This window comes from Mustela nigripes, chromosome 4 (assembly GCF_022355385.1).
Source record: "Mustela nigripes isolate SB6536 chromosome 4, MUSNIG.SB6536, whole genome shotgun sequence".
NCBI lineage: Eukaryota > Metazoa > Chordata > Mammalia > Carnivora > Mustelidae > Mustela > Mustela nigripes.
The window spans coordinates 65,163,047-65,188,919 of record NC_081560.1 but is presented as its reverse complement, the minus strand read 5'-3'; the positions used below and the strand labels follow the sequence as shown (position 1 = coordinate 65,188,919).

General features: G+C 43.5%; 1 protein-coding gene across 1 annotated transcript in view; it reads left to right on the top strand.

Annotated features, from left to right (window-relative positions):
• Positions 1 to 1,667: 1,667 nt before the first annotated feature.
• The window catches only part of NXPH1 (neurexophilin 1), a 296,639-nt gene continuing 272,433 nt past the window's right edge, over positions 1,668 to 25,873 (top strand). The window contains exons 1-3 of the mRNA XM_059396782.1: positions 1,668 to 2,104; positions 2,927 to 3,178; positions 4,025 to 4,188. Of these exons, the coding sequence (XP_059252765.1) occupies positions 4,135 to 4,188 (54 nt within the window). The 5' untranslated portion in view covers positions 1,668 to 2,104; positions 2,927 to 3,178; positions 4,025 to 4,134. The remainder of the gene's footprint in view (positions 2,105 to 2,926; positions 3,179 to 4,024; positions 4,189 to 25,873) is intronic.

Below are 25,873 nucleotides of genomic sequence, written 5' to 3'. Positions count from 1 at the left end.
TAAACAGAAGGATGTCTGAAAATCATGTCCTTATTGTTTTTACTTCTCTTTAAAGCAAATGATAGGGAAGGAGGAGGGGGGATGAGCCATCCTTGTCTCCCATTACCTCCTACCCCACAATATTATGTCATTAAAATTGAAGAGGTTTAGCAGAAACAATGATGAGTTTTACCTGGCTTAGTGCCCTTTTCTAATTGAGTACTATAGGAAATGAAAACTCGAGCAAAGGTACAAAAAATGACAATCCACTGCTGTTCCATATCTCAGGCCAAGTGTCTCATAGGATCAGTAAGAGTGGAATGTCTGGGCAGAAGGTCTCAGGTCATTACCATAAAAAGCTTTTTGGCACCCTCTGTCACAGAACAAAGTGTCAGACCAGTTCCCATTACTAGGTGCCTGTGGTGCTTTTCTTAAATAATCAGTCCCATTCAGACAGAGATTTTAAGGTCCTTGATCGTCTCTCTATTTCATAAGCAGTAATTTTTAAGGCTAAATGGCACTAGAGGCAGAATGTTTCAGAAGTAAGGTTTAGAAAAGAGAACTTGGTATATCCCAAAGCTAGCCTGATTCTTTCTCATTTTTTCCCCAAAGGTCATATTCCAAGTTCAGCCCTGAAAGCGTTGTACCTGGGCATCCGGGGAGAGGCAGGCAACATTCACTCCAGCTCCACACTCCAGCCTGGAAGGGCCTGGGAGCTCATGTATGAGTGGGGATCAATTTGAGGATGGCCTCTTGAATCCTAAAGGGTGGAGACAAAGCTTCCCTTGTTCTACTTGGACCCTTTAGCCTCAGATATGGGTGCCCTAAGGCTTATTTTTCTTCTTTAAACTTTTTGAGAACATGAAAAACCAGGTACATGAAGATAGCCAAGATAACATTGCAACTATGCTGTATATAAACGCGCATTTTTCCAAAGTGCATTTTCAGAGTCCCACTTAGAAAATATGCTTCACTACCTTACTCTGCATATGCCCCAATGAGTTCCAAGAGGTCACAGCTGCAGAGTACAACTTTTGAGATTAGAAGAGTTTGCTCTTTAAAGAGTGATTTTTAGCTGGAGGGGAAAGTGTAGACCTCAAAGTGCCTGGCAGTGTGTCCTCCAGTGGGGATCTGAATTGGAGGTCTGATTCCAGGGGAAGGTCTCAGTGGGGTTATTTCTGCCTTTGTTGCAGAAAAGGGTGGTTCTGCTGATTGTTGGTGTTGGGGGCTGGAAGGTTAGCAGCTTCTCCAAGGGAACTCAACCTATAGTCCTCCAGGACCTATTGTGTCTGGGCCCCCAACAGGCCAGAAATGGTGGAGCCTGAGGTGTCCAGTAGCCACACTGGAGGAAAGGACTCCCTAAGACTCATTAAAAATCACAGATGGTATTTGGATACCATAAGCTAGGGCTCCTGAGATAAATTCCAGCCCAGTTCTTACAGATTATTAATGGAGTTTTCATTGTGTAGAGGGCATCATTCCAGGTCAAGCTCTGGCGAAGGGCGGGCTTGGAGAAGTAACCAACGAAGTGGGGGCAAGAAGAATGCTTTCAGCCGTGCTTAGACTTGCTGACTGAGTCTGGGCACCCTGAGGAGGTGCTGGCAGCCCGGCCAGCACTAGAAGGGCCTGGTCCCGGTATCTCATCAGATAAGGATGAAGCTGGTTGTGTGCTGAAGGGAGTGAAGGGGAGAAGAAAAGGACAAGGTTTGAGAAGAATGGCGGGGTGATGTAGAGACAGAGAAATACAGAGATGGAGAGTCGGAATTCCTGAAAGAGAAGTAGAAAGATAAAGCCGAAGAACAGGCACGGAGCACAAGAAAGAAAGGAGACAGAATGAGAAAGATGCTGAGAGAGAGAGAGCAAGGGAGAAATGGAGAAAAGACAGCGAGAGTCAGAGCAAAGAGCCGAGAGTGGGGGACGCTGGTTGGTAGAAGGTGTCAGAAGCTAGGAGGTGGCAAAGGTTCAAAGCCTCGATCCGCGTTCCCCCTCCACCCCACTCCTCTCGCACGGCCCAGCGCGCGGCGAGGACTCGAACGTTCGCGCAAGGTCGCCCAGTCCTCTCGGCTGTCGCGCACTTAATGGCTGGAGGACCGCAGAGCCCCCGCATCGGGCCCCGCATCCACAGGTCCGCGACTCCCCGAGTCCGCGCTCGAGGCGGGCCGGAGGGCCCCTGCACCTTTCTGCGCCTATTCCTGCCCTGCGCATCGCCCCACTACGCTCCCCACCACTCCTCTGGCGGTCGCAGTCCTCCTCACGCCCCCGGGGGACTGGGCTCTGCGGCCACCAGAGACACCGCAGAAGCCACTTCTCTTTGCGGGCCTGGCCCACCGAGAGCCTGGGAGCGGGATCTATTTATTCGGGGTATTAATTAGTCTCTGAGGAATCGATCAGCCACGTGCCAATGTAATTGCCCGAGTCGGGAAGGTAGGCGCCGCAAGCGGCGGACCTACGGAGAAAGCACCACCTCGTCGGCGTCCTGAACCCCGGCGTGCTCCAGCGCGTCCCCCAGTGGCCGGGCAGGACCATGCACAGGGCCAGAGACTCCTCTCCGGAGTAGCTCCCTGGCTTCCCAATGTTGCGGTAGGCGTGCAGCTGCTCCGTGCGCCAGGAACCTCCAGGTCTTGCCACCCCACCCCTTCCTCAGAAACTCAGACCGTTAGCGCTTGCCGTGTGGGTTTTTTTTTTTTTTTTCTTCTCTGAAAAGCCAGTGTTTTATCTCTCGAGTTTGGGTCCCTAGGACTTGCCCAGTCTCCTCCCCTTAAGTCATTTCTACCTTCCTTCGGCAGCCTCGGAAAGCAAGGAGCCCGGGACTGCTCGTCCCAGAGCCAGAGCTGGCGGTCCCAGTCCGTCCAGCGCATTCGCGTCTCTCCCTCCCTCTCTTACTCCCTCCCTTTCTCTCTTCCTCTCTTTTCTCCTCCGCTTCCCCCTCCCTCTCTTGCCTCTTAAGTTTCCTGCACCGTGAATCCAACTGTGCCAAGCCTAGGCTCCCACGGAACCAAGCCTGAGCGCGACCCGGGCGCTGGGACGCCGACTCCGCCGAGGCTGGACGAGGCAGCGGGACCGGTCCGCGCCCAAGCATGGAGATGAAGCGCCAGGGAGGGCATGTCCGGGGTGCCGGAGACGCCAGGCCCGAGTAGCTCCTCCATGGAGCCTGTACAGAGCGGTCCCTGCTCGCCGGTTTCGCCCCTAGTCCTGTGCGGTACGTACACTTCGCCTTTACAATCCCGGAGAGGATATCTTGGAGCGGGGTGGTAGGACGCAGGGAAAGGGTTGGCAGGAGGGCCCCTAGTTGGGGGACAGAGTGCTCCTGGCGGGTGACCTCACAGACCCGGGCAGGCTTCCGCTCTAGAAGTTAGCGACTGACTCTGCTTCTTGGCTTGAAAAAAAGTAGTGCCAAAGATGTGCACGTAGGCGCGTGTATTTCTGTGCAGGAGACTCGAATGGGTAAACTGAGCCCGGCTTTACTGTATGCAAATTGCATTCCCTTTCCCCACCCCCACTCCACGGAACGTGTGAAGATATCCAGCACCTAATCCCGGTCAGCTCTACCTACCCCTTCCTCTTCCCGCGCCTCCCTCACCCAGTCTCTCCAGCTCGCTTTGCTCTCTCTTTCTCTCTGCTGGTGTGTACGTGTGAGCACGGCCAGGGCTGGCGAAGAACCAGCCGCCGCCTTTAAGTCCGAGCCGCCCGGCCATCAAACACTAGGACAGATCTCGCTGCCAGAGACACTTGGGCTCCGAACCAGTCCGCACGCGGTTCTGTGTGCCCCACCACCTCCTGTCTCCACCACCCGGGAATTCGCACGCGAGGAGTGCAGGGCGCAAGGAACCCCTCATCCTCCTACCCTCCTGCTTGCCTGCCTGCGGACCGAGCGCTCGCTGGTTTCAGGCGCTGGATTTACTCGCTTTTCAATTTTTCCCCCCCCCCCCCCCCCCGCCCCGGTTTTTGGTCCACCCCTCCCCTCCACGACCCCCTTTCCTCGCGTGGTCGCCAAGCCTAACCTTGCCCGCGTGGTCATGGGATGTCTAATTTCATTTGTATCTAGGCTGCTGAGAGCGCTCCTTGCTCTGTAAAGTGGATGTCAGGTGGATCTATGTTTTTGAAGGAACAAAGACTCAGCGAAAGCACCGCCGAGGAAGTTTGAGACGCGGGAGGATGCAGGCTGCGTGCTGGTACGTGCTTCTCCTCCTGCAGCCCGCCGTCTACTTGGTAAGTCGCTGCGGACCCGGCGCCCCCGCAATCCCACCCTGGTCGCGAGGCCAGACAACCAGGGGCGCGCGGGAGGAGGGTGAGACCGCCAGTGCAGCGAGAGCAGCGTTCCTAGCGACCGTGTTGGAACAACTTTGGCAAGCTGGTCTTTGGATCCCTGCGGGATTTTCCGGGTTTCCCACCCTCATTTCTTGCTCCAGTCCCCCATCTCCTGTACGTGATTCTGAAAAGAATCTAGGTGGCCCTAGACATCCAGAAACCGAGGAGATTGTGGGACGGGATGCTTTATGGGGAGAGATGGCCAAAGAAAGGGTTGAATATACGTGGAACTCTCATTAGTTAATCCACAGAGTTTCAACGAAACGGAGGTAGAGAGTGAGGAGCACGAATCTGCCTGGGTCTCTGACTTTGAAAGTGAATCCATCCACCTAGTCCCCCCCGTTTGGAGATATGAAACAAAGAAGTGAAGGTAACTTTGTTCACTTGCAGGGTTCACAGAGGACAAGTTTATCAGAGAAGAGCACCACAGCGATTAGATAAGAGTTAGGTGAGGGTTGCCCAGGCAAACAGGCAGCGGCTCTCCTCCCTCTCCTCCCAATCTCTTCTTTCCACAAAATAACCCAACCCCAGTTCCAGGGCTGAACCCCTTACTAGGGAATAGCAGACCTTGTTGTCAGGAAAATACTAAGCAAAGTCACTGCCTGAGTCTTTCTGGAGTGCAGTTTGGGGGGTCTGGAATTTGCACACTGCTGGAACAGGGGATGGAGGTGAATTGGTAGCTGTGGGCACCGCGTGGAGCCAAGACGGAGAGAGCAATTTTCTTGTGTCTGGCTTCAGGGAGGGCCAGGGACACTCGCACCCTGCTGGCGAAGTTGTGTCCAGTGCGCTGACACCCCATAGCTTATTTCTGAGCCACAAACGCGCACGGAGGGCCCAGTGTGTTTTGCCTAGGGACGAGGAAGCTGGGCTAGGCAGCCCAAGCTCTCTAACGCGACTGGAAGAACAGGATGGGACGGGGGGTGGGGGGTGGGGGTGGGGGGTGGTGCCGTCCCTCAGTCCCAAGGGCTTCAAGAACCCACAAGCACAGGAGCAAAAGTGTTGCCAACCCTTCAATTGAGAGCGTTTCCCAGCTGTTGCCCTGGTGCATGTGACTGCGGGGCTGCTAGTTGTGTGAACTCTATGTTAATGAGTGTGTATGTATACGCGTGTGTGAATATGTATGTGAGGGTGTGTGCCTTTCACGGGTTTCAGCTTCAATCCAAGAACCCTCAGTGACGCCCGTCTTTGCGTCTTTATCGCCTGACTATCGCAGCCGCGGACGCCAGAGGGCGCTGCGCGTCAGTGTCCTCGCCTACAGGACACCTTGGGGTAAACAGGTGAAAGCCAGGGCAGCCAATCCAAAAGAACAGGCTTTCTGACTGTTACCGAAGTCTGTGTGTTCCCCGGCTGGAACGCAGACAGAATGCAAAAATTGTCCTTAACATTTCCCATCTTCAGTCATTCTTGCCTCCCCCCCACCCCGTGTCCAGTCTACCCACTGACATTGAGAGCCCAAAGACGAAGGGCAGAAAGTTTGGCTAGAGGAAATACAGAAATTGTTTATTGAAAGAAGGGGGAGGGACCGCAAAATGAAAGCTACAGAGGAGGGATATTAACGATTCCCTTGACCATGGAAACCCTCCTGCCCCTTTCCTCTGCATACCTTTACGCATGGCCTGGACCTCAAGACTATTTTTATGTCCTTGGACTGTGCTCACACCCGGCAAAGGCTCGCGGCTGTGGTGCAGTTTATTGCTTGGAGCAAGTATTTCGATAGTCTGGAAAATAATCTATCAAAAGCAGAAGTGAAATCAATACGTTGTGTTAAATTTTAAATGTGTTTGTTGGCAGTTAAACCGTTTTCCACTCATTACAACAACAGTGCTGGATTTATTCTAATGCGCTGCGTTCTCAACAACAAGCACATTAATTCTCCTTTAATTGTAAACTGGGAGCATTTGAAAACCATTCAGTGTGCAAATTATGCTGATTCAATTACCGTTTAGTTACAGACTTCATTACCTGAATGCCTTTTGGCAATACGGAGAAAGGAGACAATTTTTCCAGTTTCACTCAAAACAATACGAAATGTGAACAATAAAATAGAGAAGGCGATTTAGAAGTCCATTCTTTTCTCTCCGATCTAAAGTTGTTTTGTATGTCGGGGATTAGAAACCACACGGTACCACAAAAACAAAAGGCTGGTAGCTGTGACCCGAGTAGTATTTCCAGGGATTGTAATCCTATGGTTATTTGCCCTCAGAATTCCAAGATACTTTCCAAGAAGGGCAGGGAGCTGGTTTTTGCCATGGAAATAAACTTAAAAGAGTGACCGAGCAGTCGGGACAGGTTGGTTCTAGGCAGGTAAGGAAGTGGAGAGCCTTCATTAAAACTCTAGGGCAATGAGATAGACCTGAAATGGCTGAAGCTTCTTTCTCCATCTATTTTATTAAACACCATATACTGTGACTGAATTTATTATTTATTTATAACTGTATGTTAGAACATCCTCGATCTTTGCAAGAAACTGCAATAGATGCGTGCAGTTGGTCAGGAGCTGCCTCAAGTTACACTCCAAGAAGGCAGGAATGGCAAAACCATTATTTTATTTATTTTTTCTCCTTGAATTGCCATAACTCAAGAAGGAGTTTAATGAGTAATTGTATGTCTTTATGAGCTCCCACCACAAGTTAAGTGACAGGGTGCTCTATTTATGCATTGCCTCCTAGCTGATAGCACAGTGTATCTTTTCCTTTAAGCCTCTGGAATCCCAGTTATGTTTTCCAAGGAGTGATTGCCACATTGTGTTCAGGGGAACAAGATTTGTGTAGGTATTTTTTATACAAAAATATTCCTGCTTCTGCTTATAGAGAAATTCCTTGAATGTTCCCAAATTGGGGATTTTCTTTTCTTTTTTTTTTTTTTTAATGTGAAAAACAATTCTCCATCCAGCAGGTCAATGCTCTATTCTTAAGTCACAGTCTTCTGCCTGTATTTGAGCGAATGTTCCCAAAATGTTTCTTGTCCCAGGTTTCTTTGGATGCCTGCTCTAGGTTGAAGATTTTGAGTGTTTTTGTGTTTATTGAGAGATGAGTCTGTTCTGTTTCAAACTGGAAGCTTAGTTAGTACTGCATTAGGAAGTTAATTAGAAATGTGTCTACAAAGTAACCTTCTGAAGCATATTAGCTAGCATACTCAAAAATCACCACAGGGCTAACTCCAGCCATAAATGCAGGGAAGAAGGAAACCATTTTAAAAAAAAATAAAGGCAAAGAAATTTTCTGTCTATTGAATTTGGTGTATAATAGATTTAAAAGTCTCAATTTGTCAGGAGAAGAACCTATGGTGCATCAATACTTGTTTAAAAAATTTAAAAAGGCCCTACAATCTTTATTCTCCTGTCAGTTCTGCACTGATTCCAGGATGTTTTCAGTATGATAGAATGGGGGTAACAGGACAACAGCATTTTAACCAAATTGAAGCACACGCTGGATACAGTAGGAAAATGTGATTTCTGGTTCTGAAGAAAGGGAGTCCTCAATTGCATTCTTTTTGGTGGATCAAACTGAAGGATAGGCCAGGGCACACAGAAAGAAAAGGTGTCCTCTTGGTGGCTCACCTGTGGCCATTTTTAGAGTTGAGGACTGAATCTGATGAGTACTCCCTGGGCATGTCAACAAAAAAGTTACTCAGAAATTGAGTCCAGAGAATCTGGTCAGGGGTTGAATGATGTCATTGTGATCAGTCACACATTCACAGTTCTGTTTTCATGAGAAGAGGCTCCTCATCCTCCAATTTAGGTCCCACCAGTTCTGCTAGGATTTCAAATTGCTAATGATCTAGTTACTTTTTAAAACAATATGGGTAAGAATTGAAAAACCCTGTTCTTAAAAATTTTTGAGTCAGCTATTCCTTCAAATTTAGGGTGTCCTTAAAATGTGAATACTACTCCAGTTGTTTAATAGAGATTAAAGAGGGATTAATATATATGGAATACTACCTCTGCACTACTAGAATCCAGACTGTTTGGGTGAATTTGCCTCAGCGTGAGGGTGGCTGTTAAGAACTGAGAAAGGTGAGAGGGAAAAGCAGCAGGAGAGAGACCATCTGTGCCTATCCTTTGGACTAGGTATGGGCACTTTACATCTTTTGAAAATTAAGCCACTGCCCACTGAAAATAGTACAGTTTGAGCTTATTCCTTCCTGAAAAGAGAAGTACATTAACTACCTGACAGTGGCTGGTCAGTGTTTTCTGTTAAGGCCAGTTCTTGGAGGCGGTACTAAAATTCCCCAACACCACTGCATTTCCTGATCTTTCTACCCAAGACTAGCTTTCCTGATACAGGAGCAAAACCTAGGGTTTGAAGCAGCCTGTGCCCCAGCAGCACAGCTGGAAAACTTATCAGTCCCAAGACATATTCTAGGGCTCTGTGGAAGGAAAAGTTGCTATGCCATTCCATTATTGCATTTTACTGAAGTGTTCAATTTTCTGTTGACCAAGAAAGCAGCTCTCCTGGTGTGTGGGAAGCACTTGGGTGGGTTGCCCTTCTGCCACACTTCAGGAGAATTATGGTAGTCTGGGGCCTTCTAGTGATAGCTTCTGGGAGAAACTGTCTTAAGTATTAGAAGGGGAGAACCAGAATCACTCCCAACTTTCTCAGCTGTATTTTCTCAGAAAGCCATTAAGTTCCTGGCTCCTCTTTGTGCGAAGTTGATTTCTATTTGGCTTTGAATTGTTGACGGCCGGCTATTTCCTCTTTAATGTAAGTGTTGTCTGGGTGAAAAATATATCTAGTGGCAGGGAAATTGGTTGATTTTTTTTGAGATAGGTGCCCAATGTCCTACTTTTCTATCTGAGAGAAAATTTTCTGCAGACTACAGAAATTGACAGCATTGTCCAGGTAATAACCACCATGGACAATATTTTCAAAAGGACATTTGAGTGATGAAAGCATTTGGATATTGCTTTTTCAAATAAGCAATTTTCTGTCTTGGCCTTCTTTGATTTTATAGGGGATGCGGGAGTGAGGACCAAGAATTGGCAAAGGTACACCTTCCTGGTTACTCCCAGTCCTGAAATATCAAGGTGCTCCTCAGCTTCGGTTGGAATTCCGGGGTCTGAAGAGCCCTGAATGGGTTTGGCTGTCGCTGCTTTGATTTTAAGAGTCAAAAGGGTATCTTGGGAATGAGGAATGACACTCTTCTTGCAGTCCCCTGTCCGGATGGAAGCTCTGAAAGTTGCATGCTCTCAAGTAGCCAGTTAGGAAGTGTACATTCTTTCTGAGTTGTTTGTTTTTAAGTAAGGTGCCTAGCTTTGTTTCGATCCTGGAAATGTTCCCTTGAAGCAACCAAATCCTTCTGGAGCTTCCAATCTCATTCTAAGACCTAAACAGTCTTCGCCATTTTAATTAATAGGGGCAGGCAGGCTAGTCAGTCTGGCGAGGCGCGAGTCGGGTCAGCTGTTTATAGGAGCAGCCGGGTGGCAAGGCGGGTACGCTCTCTCGCCTAGCCCTGCAATCTCTTCGCCACTATTGCTTAGGTCCGGAGGCGTGTTTGCAGGAAGTTGCGGTCTTGATTTATCCGCTACTCAAGCTTCCGATCAGCTTTTTCTCTATGTCAGCACTAACCCCTCCCGGAGCTTGGTAAACAAGGCGCACACATTTTTTCTGCTGTCGATTGGCATGTTGACGACTCTGCTTGAAGGAATGTGACAATAAAGTGGGAAACCAAAGCTTGGCAAGCACTTAATCAAGGATAAAAAGGTTCCGCTGTAAGGATGTCACTCAATTTATTGTGAAAGTCGAATGAATTACGTTTAATGAAAGTGCTCCCCAGATGAATATTACCAGCAATTTCCTGAGTTGGCTCTGTCAGCTCGAGATGAGGAAATGCCAACCCAGATCAGAAATGAGCGCCCATCTCAATTACTATGCTAGCTTTCCAAGAGCGGCTTTTTATTGAGATAATATATATTGGCGGCTTCTTCGTGCCGGTCCGCGCGCCTAGGAGCGCGTTTGCGCATTTAACAAGTTTGCCATCTGCCCTCGAGGTTTTCTGGCTGTTGCTTAACTTCTACCAAGGGCGCCGCGTTTTTGCTGCGGGCTGAAAACCTAATTACCCTCCTTACAGCTTTTTCTTGTATATTTTGTTTACTATGGAGGTGCGGGCTGGCGGGGGTGAGGTTGGGGGTGGGACCGAGAGAAACCTTTTCCTCAGGTGCCCGTCGTTACGGAAAGTTCCTTTGCCGTTTAGATGGGTGCTCTGGGTGTTGGAAAGCAAGGTGGCGCCCAGAGCCGGGTCTCTGGGATAGAGAGCACCGTGGGGGTCCCAAGAGCAGGAAGTGTGTCTCGGCTTGCCTCTTCCAACGCCGAGTAGCAAGAAGACTTTTAACGTTCCTACTTCCTTTAAATTAATATGGGTATTTTCTTGTTCAAGCCGGAAATAAGTTGGGGAGGAGGATACACAGGCCACAGCCGGAGAGCATCACCTCATCTGCATGAGAATGGAGAGCCGAGAGGCTTTTCGTGTAGTGCTTCTTTTCCCACAATAAGACAAATTGCCGCTTAGAAATACCGAGTGTTTCCTTAGAAACTGGCTCGTGGGGGCTCTGCGCGTTCCTGTTGAACCTGACTTCGGCCAGGCCTGGCTCATCACCCTCGTAACCCTAATGGATTCTGACGGGAGGGATCCGAGTTAGTGACGGTGAAGGCAGCAAAGGGAGGTTGGACGCCCTCGTCCTACCAGAGGGAGGGGGCGTCCTCCTGACACAGAGGTCTCAGAATCCTCCTCATTCATTGATTTTAAAGGCCATTTTCAAGTCGTCTTCTGGACGTCTAGAGGCAAGAAATTTCCTTCGACGTAGGTTTCATACCCTAGACTCGGAAACCCTGTCGACTCACCAAAGCCGCAGAGTGTTTGGGCCCCGGGAAGTTTGCCAGCCGGAGTCGCTGCCGCCACAGCTGCGCGCTCTATTGTCTGCTTTTAGCCTCGGGTGACCTCGAGCAATCCCAACTGGTTTAAGAAAACAGAGGCACAGCTCTTTCGCGTCTAGACCCTAAGCTTTCACACCAAAGCGTAGCTTCTGGGGAACTTTTCGTCGACGCCGCCGAGCTTCTGTGCTTCTGGGGCAGCAGGCAGGAGTGCGGCAGTTCCCCGGAGGGAGGTCGGGGGCACCGAGATTGAATGGGTCGTTGGTCGGCGGCTGAGGAAGCCCGGCGCGCCAGCAGGTCTTCAGAACCACGGACAGAGCCACCGGCTCCCCTCGCCCGCCGGCAGTCTGCGCTCCAGCCCTCCTCTGTCCCGGCGGCGCGGGCTCTGTCCCTACTGAAGTAGAGTTGGCGCTTTCCGCAGACACTTCTCTACAGCCCAGTCGCGACTCTGACGACCCGCCTCCCTCTCCCGGTCTTTCGGGAGCACTGAGCTCAGATCTCTAGGTCCGCAGAGTTTCCTCCGGCCAGATCCGCTCGTTTGCACCACTTCCCCCCAACCTCCGTGGCTGCGGCGTCACGTGATTACTGCAGAGTTTAGGCTGAGGGGAGCTGAATTCTTGCTCCCCCCACTTTCTCCTCGCCTGTCCGCATTCCTTCGCACAGTTCGTTAAGTCTGCCCCCTCCCCCCAAGAATCCAGAGAGGTAGAGCTGCAAGTGTCTTTAACAATGTAAATGCCCCGTTTGACACACAAGGAAAGTGAGGCACGGAGAGGGGATCAACTTTGGCGTCAGAGTAAAACCGAGTGGGGAGCAGGGAACACGACGGGAGCCCTGGAGACACCCTCTATGTTCAGGCGCCCTTAAAGAGCGACGCGGGTGGAGGGTGGGAAGTCGTAATTATTATGAATTTCTAAAGGAGCAGTAATTATTCACGGGGAGCAGGACAAACCAAGGCTCGGGCAAAAGAATCGATATATTTCCTATCGAAAGTGCTTGGCTCAACTTTAATGCAGACGAATTGGGATGCAGTCTCATTATTTTCCGTGTGGTTAGGCTCCGCAGCGTGGGGCCTGATGCAGCGTGGAATCTATCATCATTAGAACCAAGATGGGGTAGGGGGAAGTTTCTCCTTATTTACTTAACCAGACAAACAGACAAAAAGCCCCTAAACCCGCGAACAAACCGCAAACACTCATGCACTATCACTGTCCCGCCTCTTGTTTCCTGTCTTCAACCTCCTTCTCCGGCTGCTGTTGCACACTCTCCTCTGGCCTTTCTGAACCCCCTAGCGCCAACACTGTGGGCATTTAAAGTATGGGCAGTTCTTCCTCGGCGGTGGTCACACGGTTGATTTGGTCCAGAAATAAGCCGAGGAGTACCCAGAGTTGGCGCTAGGGGTTCTCTGTGTCAAAGGCGAAGGTTGGCTGGGAAGTTCTGTCGGTTTCTCTCCCCTCAGTGTAAGAGGTAGTCCTTTCAGGATACCTGCTTCTGCAAATCCATGCTGTATTAAAGAAACAGAGGTCTGGCAGGCAGTGCTCCATCATTGTGTGTGCGAAGCCAGTTTGGAGAAAGGCAAACCTTCAAGAAGAGAACCAATCTGGAGGTGAAGAGAGGCTGGGAATTGAATAGGAATGGAAGGGACGGTTCAGGAGCCTGGCCTCTTCCAGGCTTCTGAAGTCTTCTAGACTTCAGGATCTTCTAGAAGGCCTGGCTGAGACCATTCTTCCTCTTTCCAGCAAGAAGCTGGCCTTTTGCTGGAGGGCCAGCCCATTGCAGTTTTTAAAGACTGGGATTGGGTCCCATCTTAATCCTCTAAAGTCACTGCTGTGTCCAGGGTCCTGCCTAGTGAATTACACAGCATTTTCCTATTTCTCCCCAATTTGTGCAGCTTGCACTCCCGGGCACAGTCTCACTCTTAGAAGTTGCCTGCCGGCTCTGGTGGGCAGCTGCTGGGTTGGAGGTTGTATTCTTGTGCGGGTGCCTTCACTGTTTCCTGCAATGCCACTGCTCATAAGGTCAGCAAGGTGGTGTGTGTGTGTGCATGTATTGTTAGTGGTTATGTATTTTTGAGTTCTTGGCTTTCATTGAGCCCTTCTTTATAACAGATCAGTCTAGCAGAGAAGATATGGTGTGGCACTTAAAAAAGCTAACTCCACCTCCTTAATTGCATTAAAATTATCACAATTATAGTAACATCTATAATAACATCAATGAAAACAAAAATTAAAATTATGGACTTAAAGCACTAAAGTAGAAATAATACCCTTCACATTCACTTGGATTTTCTTCTCCTCAGAGCCCAGCGTTTCATGGTATATTGTGATTACCTGAGTGTCTTTGTTTGCATGCTGTCAGAGACAGCCAGCTAACTCAATACCGAGACTGTATGATCTACTGACATCATTTCCTCCCACCATCTTCATTTTTAGAGGCTTTATAATTAAACTCTGTGAGATATATGTAACATGCATCCAGCGGAGAGCCTTTTTATTTATATTTACATAGCATGCTGTGGAAGGAAAATTAAGGAAGTGCTTATATTGAAGTAATAAGCCTGCTTTGATATTAGCAGGCATGTCCTTTTAATTTACTTTTCTCAAGTCTAAAAGACTATCTCTATAAGACCAGACCCCACAGTCATGCCTTTTTAAGGAGAGATTCCAGTAAAGTGGAAAGACATTTATTAGCTTGTACTACCTTAGTGGAACAAAAGGCCAGGCTAACCGCTCACTGAAAATGTACAGTGGGCTTAGCATGGCAAAATTGCAGTATAATGCAGGAAGCTGAGCAGAAAGAGCTAGCTGGAAACACCTTCAAGGCCTTATATTTTTCTGCCTCTCCCTGTCCCTAACCCATCACAAGACACAATGTTTATACCTTGTGTAACATGGCCTTCCAGAGCCTACACAAAGACATCCTACTGCAGATCCAGACAAATTTTAATAAAATTGAAATCACAGTCTAGAAAGAAGGAGACACAGATTTTCTTCTCCAAGATAGGTTATTACCAAGAAAAATTATCATAGAAAGGCTTGGATAAAATTTTCTGACTTAGAAGTCTTTCTCCTTTCCAAGTTAAACACACACACACACACACACACACACACACACACAGCAGGGCAAGATTAGCTACACATCTGTACATCTCTCTTTGAAGGATTCCGTGGGGAATTATAGTGGGGAATTCTTTTGTTTTCTAAGTTGCTGGCCTTGAAATTTCAACTTGAGTTTGACAGTGACATTTCCTTGATAGGAATCTGGTAACTGACACTATACTCTTGTCCTGTTTATGTCAGTATTTTCAGCCACAGAATGAAAGCAGTTCTGGTACAGACAAGCTACTGTCAGGACAGCTAGAATTTTAGTTATGTATATATATGGCAACCTCTCCACCCAAACTTTAGAAAACGATTCTTCTTGTAACCTTGTAGCTGAATGTTATTAGAGGCCCACAGGTATATAAAACAGCTTATATAAAATTAATGGACTGCTTTACATTCGCAATCTCTTACTTGTGAAGCCCTTGTAAAATACCACATCTATTTAAAATAGGAAGAATATAAAGTCGGGTTTTGTGTGCAATCAATAGTTGTAAATGGTTTGGTGAAATATTTGATTGTTTTCAGTGAGTTTGACAATGTGATGGATATTTATTGTCCCTCTTTGTGCACTGATGTGCTAATCATAAGGCTATCCCTTCTTTTATGTACTTGACCAGTTTTGAAACTTATGGTCAGACTCCAAGGCAACACTAAAATCACAAGCAAAATTTTAGGAAAGACGCATTTATTAATTTGCCAGATTACAAGGAGCTCCATGGGTCAGTGGGAAGAAAAAAAAGCAAAACACCCCCCAATATCATGTTATTATTTTGTTTAAAATGATCAACAACATATTGACTGTTTTATTAGAGTTGTGTATATTTAAGATGCATTTTGGAAGAAGAAAATAAGTGGAGGCTTTACGTTAGCCTCAAACTTCTTAAAAACTAGAATTTTTGAATATATGAAATTGTTAAAATAAATCTTTTCAGCTACTTCCCAAAAATGTGGGCAAAGTTGAGAAAATTGGAGGTTCTCATTCTTTTCTTCCTTTAGATATGTATTAAAGACTACATTTTTCTTTATTCTGTCACTTGGTTTGTGGATCTTAAAGACATGCCATAAGCCTCACTATGAATTTTTTCTTCTATTTTCTTTCTTTTTTTTTTTAAATTGTGTATTTTTATTTAAAGAATAAAAAATTTTTTTTTCTGATCAGATCGAGAATTATCATGGCCAAAAACCATAGTTACTTTCTGAAAACCTTACCTTTTCCCCCTTTTTCATTCAAAGATGACCTAGAATAGTGAGACTTTTTTTTTTTTTTTTTTTTGGTCCTCTTTGTGAAAATGACCCTTGTATTATTGTTAACATCTCCTTTAAGTAAGAAACAGTGCCTTAATTTACCAACTGTCTATATTCAATACTGATGCTACTAGGGTGCATTGGAAAATTCTTTAAAACATGGTTTGGATTACACGAATTCCGTTATACTTTCTGTTTGAGAAGTTTCCAATGAAAATACTATAATTAATCCCAGGTTTGATTCTAAATCTATTTGTGGAATGGTGAGTTGTGATTTGTTCTTGGAGCAGCTGTGGTGTTGGTAATAGAGCTGATGACATGATCTCTAAAATTGAAAATATAAAATACCTTTACTCAAATATCTTTTTCAGTTATTTGTATATAGTTTGTTGTACCAGGGCACCATCATTTATTGTTTTACAGAATTAAATTTAGAGAAAGATGCAAACCATTGCATTTGAAAGGAAGTTATTCATGCATACTAAGTGTAGTATTTCTCTTGTCTTGATGTGAAACTTAATTGCTATTGATGTGGAGATTTTGCAGAACATGGCAGAGTTTTTGCCTCTTTCACAAGAAATACATAATTGAATGATGAGTGCCTCATGTTAGATTTTCGGCCTTATTTCTTTAGGTTTAATAAGGCAGAGTTATGAACAGCTGCACCAAAGAGCCAGCCATAATCTCTAGCCACTATCAAACTAATGCAGATCTGGCATGAGCACAGATGAGCTGAACTGCCACTTTTGGATCTGCAGCTCTCTTTTCTGAAATGTGCTGGAGAGTGGAAGCATGAGAAGTGGATGATTTAGCCCAAGGTGTTTAATCCTGCCTTGCATTCTTGACTGAAATCCTTTACAATTAGAATGGTTCTGATTAATGTGTGGCCAGATGTATATGTACTTGTCTCAGATTGATGGATTCTAACTGCCTCCCTCCAGTCGCCCTCTCCCCCTTAGCCTGCTTCTGTTCTTCAACCAAATGGTAAAGAAAATGAGAGGCTTTAAAGGCAAATGCATATGCGGAAAGATGGCTGATATCTTATGAAGATATACTATACTATACTATACTATACTATACTATTACTACTAGGTGGGTAATGTCATGGCCTCTGTGCAAGTGTCACCATGAATTCTTGGTAGAAATAGAGGAGTTCTGATGATAAAGTGGAGGCCTTCTTGACTCCAATGAGGACCTGGCCACAGGAGGGAGAAAACAGGCCCCCTTTCAGTCATCCCAAGATACCCCCCACCCCTCTCTCTGTCCCTCACTTCAGTTCTAAAGGGAAGCAACACTGAAAAAGACTTGTTAATGAAAAGGAGGGGAAGAGAATGGCAGTGTGTTTTCTTGATTCTGTGACCTTGGGCAAAACTTTAAACCTGTCAGACCCTGATTTCCTTGTCTGTAATATGAGTCTAAGAATACTTTCTACTCCGTAGAGTTATTTTTGAGGGTTAACTGAGTTAATGTGCTGTAAAGAGCTGTGAAAGGAGTGGTGAGCTAGTAAAGAGAAACGTCTTGTTACCCGCTAGACAGAAAGGTGCCTGGGGTCAGGGTCTTCTGCTCCCAGCACAGGTCTTAGATGGGTGAAATGCAAGGACTGACTCTACCCTAGGGCCATTCTGTCTTTGGTTTCCTACTTCCTTATTGCTGTATAGTTGCCTAGTGTTGCCCAGAGAACCGTCAGTATTTAATGTGAATAGTAACCATTGTGACTAAAGCCAGAAGAAGATGGTCATTTCCACAGCAACCAATCAATGTTTGTTGTAATGGAGACACAAGTCTTTGACAGGTCTAATGAGCAGATTTCCTGGTTGAGTGAGAATTCTTGTGATGTTTTAATTTTAGGTGGCAAACAATGTGAACATTTATTAAGATCTGATTTAAAATATTGATATATATTAGCAATAATTGCTTTTAATTACTCTTAACACTTGGAAGTCTCTTAAAGTTTTCACACAGGTAGTCAAAACATCTAGCCTACTGGTTTTAAAGTCCAGGGACATTTGGCTGGGGGATATAGGCTACTTTCCTCCATTAATGCGGTAGCGTGGTAAGCTCAGAGTAGTACTAGATGAAATAATTTGGTAGGATGAGAATCATGGCTCCCCTCTCCTATGCTGCCCCAAATTTCTCCTGTCTGTCACCATATGCCTCCTTCCAAGGCATTGTTCTGGGTACCCCAGAGTTCCTACATAGAGACACAATTTTGTGTCTTGGATATGATATGAGAATTGGGAAAGGTATGGGATGACTGCAGGGGATAAAATATTCTGCATTCCTATATATACCCAGAGCCAATCACTGTGCCTGGACTTTAGCATGGATTTTCTTTTTCATTCTTACTTTATTTTCTCAATCCTATGGGATGGCAAGTACTATTAATATCAGTAAAGTTTTGTTAATATCATTAGTGTTAAGGTATTACTATGCCCTAGTCATATCATTAATAATACTCCATTTTAACCAGATAAGGAAATTGAGTCATTAAGAATGTGTCTGGCACAAGGTGGTGATATTCTGTCCTAGGCAGTCTAATTCTTCAAATTACTGCACCATATTATGTGAGTGTGTGGGCATGTGTGCACGTGTGCATGCATGCACACGCATAATGGAGTGGGAGGAGAATGAGCCTCATTTTAAAGTTTTTGAAAGAAGTATCTGTTGCTTTCCACTTTAATGCACAGTTCTTTTTTTCCTCTCCTCTGGGTATACCTTATTTGGGCAGCTGGAGTGTACATAAATTGCTGTGGTGTTACCATAATGCAGTAATTTTCATTAGATGTAGTTACTCTAGAAGAGTTTCCCATCAAATGGGAGATACAAGAGTAACAAATGCAGGTTTGATATTAATGGCTGTGACATAAGCTAGTGCTGATGGCGTGTGGGATACAATCTCTTTAGGATGTTTGCATCTATTGACCTGACTGATAGGAAAAATGATCCCTGGGCCTCAGGGTAAGGTAATAACTGAGACCAGGGCATAAAGCACAACCCTCACAGTCATCTGTGATGGGCTTTAAAATGATCCATAACATCTGTATCTCTCCTAGAAAATTATACACCTGTTTTGTGAATTACTTGCTCTGTCTGGACAGGAGGAGGTGGGGAGAGGAGGGTAGAGCTTTATTTGTAGGGTTATAACTGCATGTAGGAGCGATAAATTCCAGTTTCTCCTGTGGTATTTATTTTTTACAAGTCCTGTGTTCTGACAGTTTACTAGACATAAAACAGAGATGCAAATCCATATTCTTTTTTATTTTAATTTTTTATAAACATATAATATATTTTTATCCCCAGGGGTACAGGTCTGTGAATCGCCAGGTTTACACACTTCACAGCACTCACCAAAGCACATACCCTCCCCCATGTCTATAACCCCCACCCCCCTCTCCCACCCTTCCTTCCCCCCGCAACCCCCAGTTTGTTTTGTGAGTTTAAAGTCACTTATCGTTTGTCATCCCCCCCAATCCGTCTTGTTTCATTTATTCTTCTCCTACCCACTTAAGCCCCCATGTTGCATCACCACTTCCTCATATCAGGGAGATCATATGATAGTTGTCTTTCTCAGATTGACTTATTTCACTAAGCATGATACGCTCTAGTTCCATCCACGTTGTCAAATCCATATTCTTTTAAGAGCAAAATCTTTGTGTGATGATCCAAACTAAGAAACTTCACAAAATCTGTTTAGTTTAATACCTGATTGTCAGAATAGTCCCAGACATTCAACTAGTTTAGCTTAGGCATTTTTATCATAGTCTGGATATATGATGTAAAAAATACAGCAGAAAAATGCTCACAACATAGTCTTTAGAATTACTCATGTTGAATTTAGGAATTTTTCTATTTCTGAAGGATAAAAGTAGATCCAGGATATTTCTGCCCAAAGTCGAAGCCCGCTGGCATGGGATGGTGGGGGGAGAGGCTGGTTTCATTTCAGTCTTGTGCTACATTTGACCTTGGGAGAGCTTAGTTATGCCTTGGGGCAAAAAATTAAATGTTCCATTTTGCAGCAGTATCATCTTTCACCTTTATGTGGATTTAAAAATGTAAATAAAATTGCTTTCTGTAAATGGTATACATGAAGGTCATATTCATATTCTCTGCAAGAATTCAAAATGCCATTTGACCCATCATTGGCTCAATAGATAATAATGTGTTCTATTAGTTTCTAGTAATCTACTTTTTAAGCATTTTATAGCCCAATATTTTTATGCCTAGTTCTAGTTTGTGAAATAAGAAATCAGAAATAACCCTTTTAGCACTTCATTGTAGATTTATTTGTAGAATACATGTTTTCAACTTTGAACTTTTAAAAATGCCACATCTTCCCAGAATACGTTTCCTTAGTTATGAAAGTAGTCTGGCTGAAAATCTACAATGAGAAAAGAGTATACTCTTGAAAAATTTTGAGGGCTCAAGCTATTCCAGTTATAATCTGAAAAGCAGAGTGTAACCAATGGATTTAGAAAGTAAAGTAACTGTTCTTCTCTTTGGGAAGAGGGTGTTTGAATTATTTTCATTGAAATTTGGATAATAAGACCCTAATAGATCCTTGTATTTAATTGTCATGATTTTGATCGTTAATGACTTTTGATTGCTTCTTCTGGAGGCACCTGTCAGCCGTCTCTGAAGCACAGATGGCTTTATCAGCAGCAGTAGGAGTTTCTTTTTCTTACTAACCTTGAGCTGAACATATTTTTTTTGGAAGATGAGCAGACCAATGTCATCCTAAGTTTTTCTGTCTTTGGGAAATTACTTTGTTTATTGAATAATGAATTGAGATCACTGTTTCAAAAGCTTCTAGTTGTTTTTTTAATTGTAAAGAGTGTTGGTTCTCCTTCTAAGTAGATATATAATGAATATTCAGTGATGAAGACCATAAAACTGTGATGATAGTATACCTCTGTTTGCTTGGGACAGTCCTATTTTGTGCCTGCTGTTTATATCAAAAATATTTTCTCTTACTTTCAAAAAGTGTCTTGGTGTAGGTGATAATTATATGATCATCTTACATGTAATTCAGTTTTCAAATTGCTGCCTCAGAAAGGTTGATTATAAGTCTTTTTATGAAAGTCTTATTATTATGAAATATTATTGAATGGGCAAGAAGAGCATTTCCATCTCTTTTACACTCTATTTCTCATGAAGCACTCAGGTTCTTCATGAACTTGGATAACTAGGGTCTACTACCGTGATGCAATTCATGGGATATGTCCCATGGTTTTTTATTTAAAAATATGGCAACATTTTAAATTAAATATTATGCATTATGCAATCATGAGAAAAGTTGATAGAAGACTGATTAGCTGAGGTCTTGCAGAGTGGTATCAGTTTGGTGAAATTGTTTGGCGCAAGGCCTAGAATCTAAACTTTGCCAGTGCTGTTAAGAGTTAACAGTCAGAAATAGACTCCCTCTGACATGGACATTCTTTTGATAATGTCCTTTTCCTGTGAGAACAATACCTGAAACACTTGTCAGAGCACGCTTCTTTCAATATGGTAGCTCTGGAGAGCCCAGTTGTGATCAAAACTTGGTACATATCCATATATCTATGTATCTGTTTATATCTTTATCTATTTATCTACCTGTTTACCTAGCTTTGAGGTTGTTTCCCATGAGGACATGGCAGAACCCAAAGGTAGAGTAAAGGTTCTTTTTTTCTGTCTTATGCCTGCCTATCCTTGAAAGTGGTGAGCATGCATCACCCTCCTTGGTTCTTTGAATCCCTGTTTTCTATGGGAACAAACTCACTCAGTCTTTTTGATACATTTTTTTCTCTGAATATGTCACTATCACTGATGAAACTTCAAACAGCGGCCCCTATTGAATATTTTTCCTATCTCCATCTTCTGTTAACTTTATTAGATTCCCCAAAGGCATTGTGTTTCTTCTTTTGTGTTCTTTATGGGCTGGAACTCCATTGACACTGTTGACTCTCTACCATCTTATACATCTCCCTTTTTTTAGGGCTCTGCAAGGCCTTGAGACTAGGATATGTGAATATGTGATGTTGATTTAATATTTTTTTCTTTCATATGCTTACTCAGGAGTTATTCATGTTGGGTAACTTAAGCAAGTAGGTAGGCAGCTAGGCAAAGCCATTTAGCATGTGGTGGGTGGGAAAAGAGAATAAGAAAACATTTTCCATACCTCTGTTTAAATGTTTGACCTGTTATTATAGTGGGCATCTTGTCTTGATTTTTCTGAATTTCTTGGGATTGCAGAAGTTGGTGCTGGTAAAGCATTAAAAAGAGTTAGGGGTGAGTAGGGTGAGGTGGTATTGGGGATTAATGCTAGAACCACCACCCAAATTCTCCTCTGTTTTGCACATGCACTGCCAAAAGTTAAGCGGATCCTCCTTGTAGGAAGTATCAATGTGGATTGTTCTTTCTGATAGCTCAGGAGATAAGTGAACTTCCTACTTTGCTTTTCTGGGGAGAAATCTCATGAGAAAATTTCCCCTGGACATCTAATTTGTGCAGGTCTCCTACAAGGACAGAGTTTAAAATAAGCTTTTTAAAATTTATTTTTTTAGTTATGGTAAAAAATGCATAGCATAGAATTTACCATCTCAATCATTTTTAAGTGTACAGTTCATTATATTCACTGTTGTGCAACCAATTTCCAGAACTCTTTACATCTTGTAAAACTGACACTGTGTACCCATGAATTGGCAACTCCCCATTTCCTTTTCCCTCCAGCCCCTAGCAACCAACCTTTCTACTTTTTGCCTCTATGAATTTGACTAATCTCGGTACCGCATATAAGTGGAATCATACAATATTTGTTCTTTTGTGACTGGCTTATTTCTCTTAGCAAAATGTCCTTAAGCTTTATCAATGTTGTAGCATATGTTAGAATTTCTTTCCTTTTTAATTAAAAAGATTTTTTTAATGTGGTCGTATTTATTGACCTTTTTATTATTTGTTGGTTTTTGACTCATAGAGAACTCTATCCTACACTTAGTTAATACAGGAATTCCTCCTTATTTTCTCATACACATGTGGGTTTTTTTCTTTTTTATATTTAGAACCTGATCTATTTAGAATTTATGTCTCTGTATATGTAAACTGTTAGTTTACACTATGGCTAACCAGATATCCTAGCATCATTGATTTAATATCCTGTGTTTGCATCAGTGATTTGAGATGATGCTGTTACCATATACCACAAATCCTTACATCTGTTTCTATTCCACTGGTCTGTATGCACCAGAAACACTATGTTAATTAGAAAGACTGTTTAGCTTTATTTAATATTTGTTGGAGCCAGTCCCCTCTGATAGCTTTTTTCCCAGCTTTATTGAGATATAATTGATATACAATATTGTATCAGTTTAAAGTACACAGTGATGATTTGACACACATCTGTATTGAGAAATATTTACCACAATAAGGTTAATTAACACATTTCTCACCTCACATAATTACCATTTTGTTGTAATTTTTGTTATGGCAAGAACATTAAAGCTGTGCTCTCACAGTGATTTTCAAGTACACAACCCAGCATTGGCAAGCATGGTCACCATGACCGTGACATGCAGTCATCATGGTGGGCATTAGATCCTCAGAGCTTATTCATCTTATAACTGAAAGTTTCTACCCTTTGACCAACATATCCCTATTTTCCCCGCCCCTCAGTTCCTGCAACCGTCATTCTACCCTGTGTTACTGTGAGTTCAATGTTTTTATATTCCCCAAATCAGCGAGATCACACAGTATTTGTTTTTCTTTGTTTGACTTATTTCACTTAGCATTGTGCCCTCAGAGTCCATCTGTGTTCCTACAGATGGCAGAATTTTCTTCTTTTTTTATGGCTGAATAATACTTAGGTTGTTCCTGTGTTCTGGCTATTTTAAATAATGTGTCAGTGAACATGGGCGTGCAGATATGTCTCTGAGATAGTGATTTTATCTCCTTTGGATATATACCCAGGACTGGGATTGCTGGATCACGTGATAATTTTATTTTTAATTTTTTGAGTAACTTTCCTCCTGTTTTTTGTAGAGACTGCATTAATTTACATTCCCATCAACAGTGCACAGGGCGCCTGGGTGGCTCAGTGGGTTAAGCTGCTGCCTTCGGCTCAGGTCATGATCTCAGGGTCCTGGGATCGAGTCCCACATCAGGCTCTCTGCTCGGCGGGGAGCCTGCTTCCCTCTCTCTCTCTCTGCCTGCCTCTCTGTCTACTGTGATCTCTCTCTCTGTCAAATAAATAAATAAAATCTTTAAAAAAAAAAAAAACAGTGCACAAACATTCCCTCTTTTCCATAAACTCACCAGCATTATTTCCTTTTTAATAATAGTTATCCTAACAGGTGTGAGGTGGTATATCTCACTGTGATTTTGATTTGCGTTTCCTAGTAATTAGTGATTTTGAGTACTTTTCATGTACTTTTTGCCTTTTTGTATGTCTTCTTTAGGAAAATGTCTATTCAAGTCCTCTGCCTATTTTTTTAATCAGACTTTCTTTTTTTTTCTTTCTGCGATTAAGTTGTATGAAATCCTTACCTATTTTAAATATTAACTTCTTATCAGATACATGATTTGCAAACATTTTTCCCATTCTATAAGTTGACTTTTCATTTTGTTGATTTTTTTCTTTTGCTGTGCAGCTTTTTAATTGAAAGTAGTTCCATGTATGGATTTTTGCTTTTGTTGTGTGTACTTTTGATGTCATATCCAAGAAAAAAACAAAACAAAACAAAACCAAAATAAAACATTGCCAAGATCAGTGTTGAGGAGCAAAGAGTTAACAGTTAATACAATATGTCAGGAGTTTGGTTCCAGCCTGGAAACTAAAATGGACTAAAAGATAGAAATCATCAGGTTTCTTTCCAAAGATACTTCCCCCCACTATAGAATTAGGAGGAGAGAAAGAAGGGGAGAGAGAGGAAGAAAGAGAAGGAAAGAAAAATATTTAGTATTTGCAGTTATTCTATATTTAAAAACTAACCTCATAAAAATATTGCCCTCTTTGATGAGCTGAGTAGGTGACTTGTGCTTCTGCCTTCTGAGACGCTCAACATCTGAAAATGATTCCAAATATTTTAATCAGTAGAAAAGAAACCAAAGGGAAAACACCGCAAATAAACAAACAAAAAAAATAAACAAGCAAACAAAGGCCATGTGCAATAACCAAAAAATTTTATGGATATGTCAGTTTGATTTCTAAGATGGCTCTATATCCCAAATGGCATTTTGCAGTGGGGTTGTTTTTCTAAATAAAGTAAATGGGCAAATATGCTCTTAAGCAAAACATTTGCTTTAAGAAACTTCAGTGTTTTATTAATTAATCCTCCTCAGCTGAGGAATTTCTGAATCATGTGTTATAATTGCTCTGAAGACTACCATGATATTGGTACGAATAAATTCCAGGAGTGAATGACTTTTCTTCTTTCTTTCTTTCCTTCCTTCCTTTCTTTCTTTTTTTTTTTTTTTTAAAGATTTTATCTATTTATTTGACAGAGATCACAAGTAGGTAGAGAGGCAGGCAGAGAGAGAGGGAGAGAGAGAGAGAGAGAGAGGAGGAAGCAGGCTCCCTGCTGAGCAGAGAGCCCAATGTGGGGCTCAATCCTAGGACCCTGGTATCATGACCTGAGCTGAAGACAGAGGCTTTAACCCACTGAGCCACCCAGGCACCCCGTGAATGACTTTTCTAACATGTTCCTTATATACGATTTTGAAAGAAAAAGTTTGAGGACAGCCTTTGGGACTTGGCAGATTGTCAGTGAACAATAAGATATAGCTGAGATAAGATATTAATTTCTATGTCTTAGGAGTTTAGAATTTAAAGGAGATGGTCACTTCTAACTACCACAGGTAAGGAATCAAGCATTTCTCCCCTGCATTCTGTGCTAAGCTTCCCTTGTTAAACAATCCATCTTTTCCATACGTGGCCTCTAATGCCTGGGGAAGTAATAGAATTAGGACAGACGGGATGTAGAAGATTCTCTAATGATGGTTTTAGGCCACTAGCTCCTTTTTTTTTTTCCCCCTTTAAAGTGAAGTAGGCTCTACACCCAACGTGGGGCTTGAACTCATGACCCTGAGATCCAGAGTTGCATACTTTACTGACTGAGCCAGCCCAGTGCTCCATTAGCTCCTCTTTTTGACCCTTACTGTCAAATACTCAAAATTAAGAATGAGTGCAAAAGCATTCTTTAAAAAGGGAAACATGGTTCTAGAGACACACACAGTGCTGGCTCATGGTGAAGGTAAAAAGGATGAGTCAATTTTTTTAGTAATCAATGCTGGAATGCCAGCATTGAAACCAGAGTTTACATCTCCAAGGAGCAATCTAACACTTTTTGTAAATCATGAATTTCTCTATTTTTGTTATGGTACATTATGTTCCAGACAGGA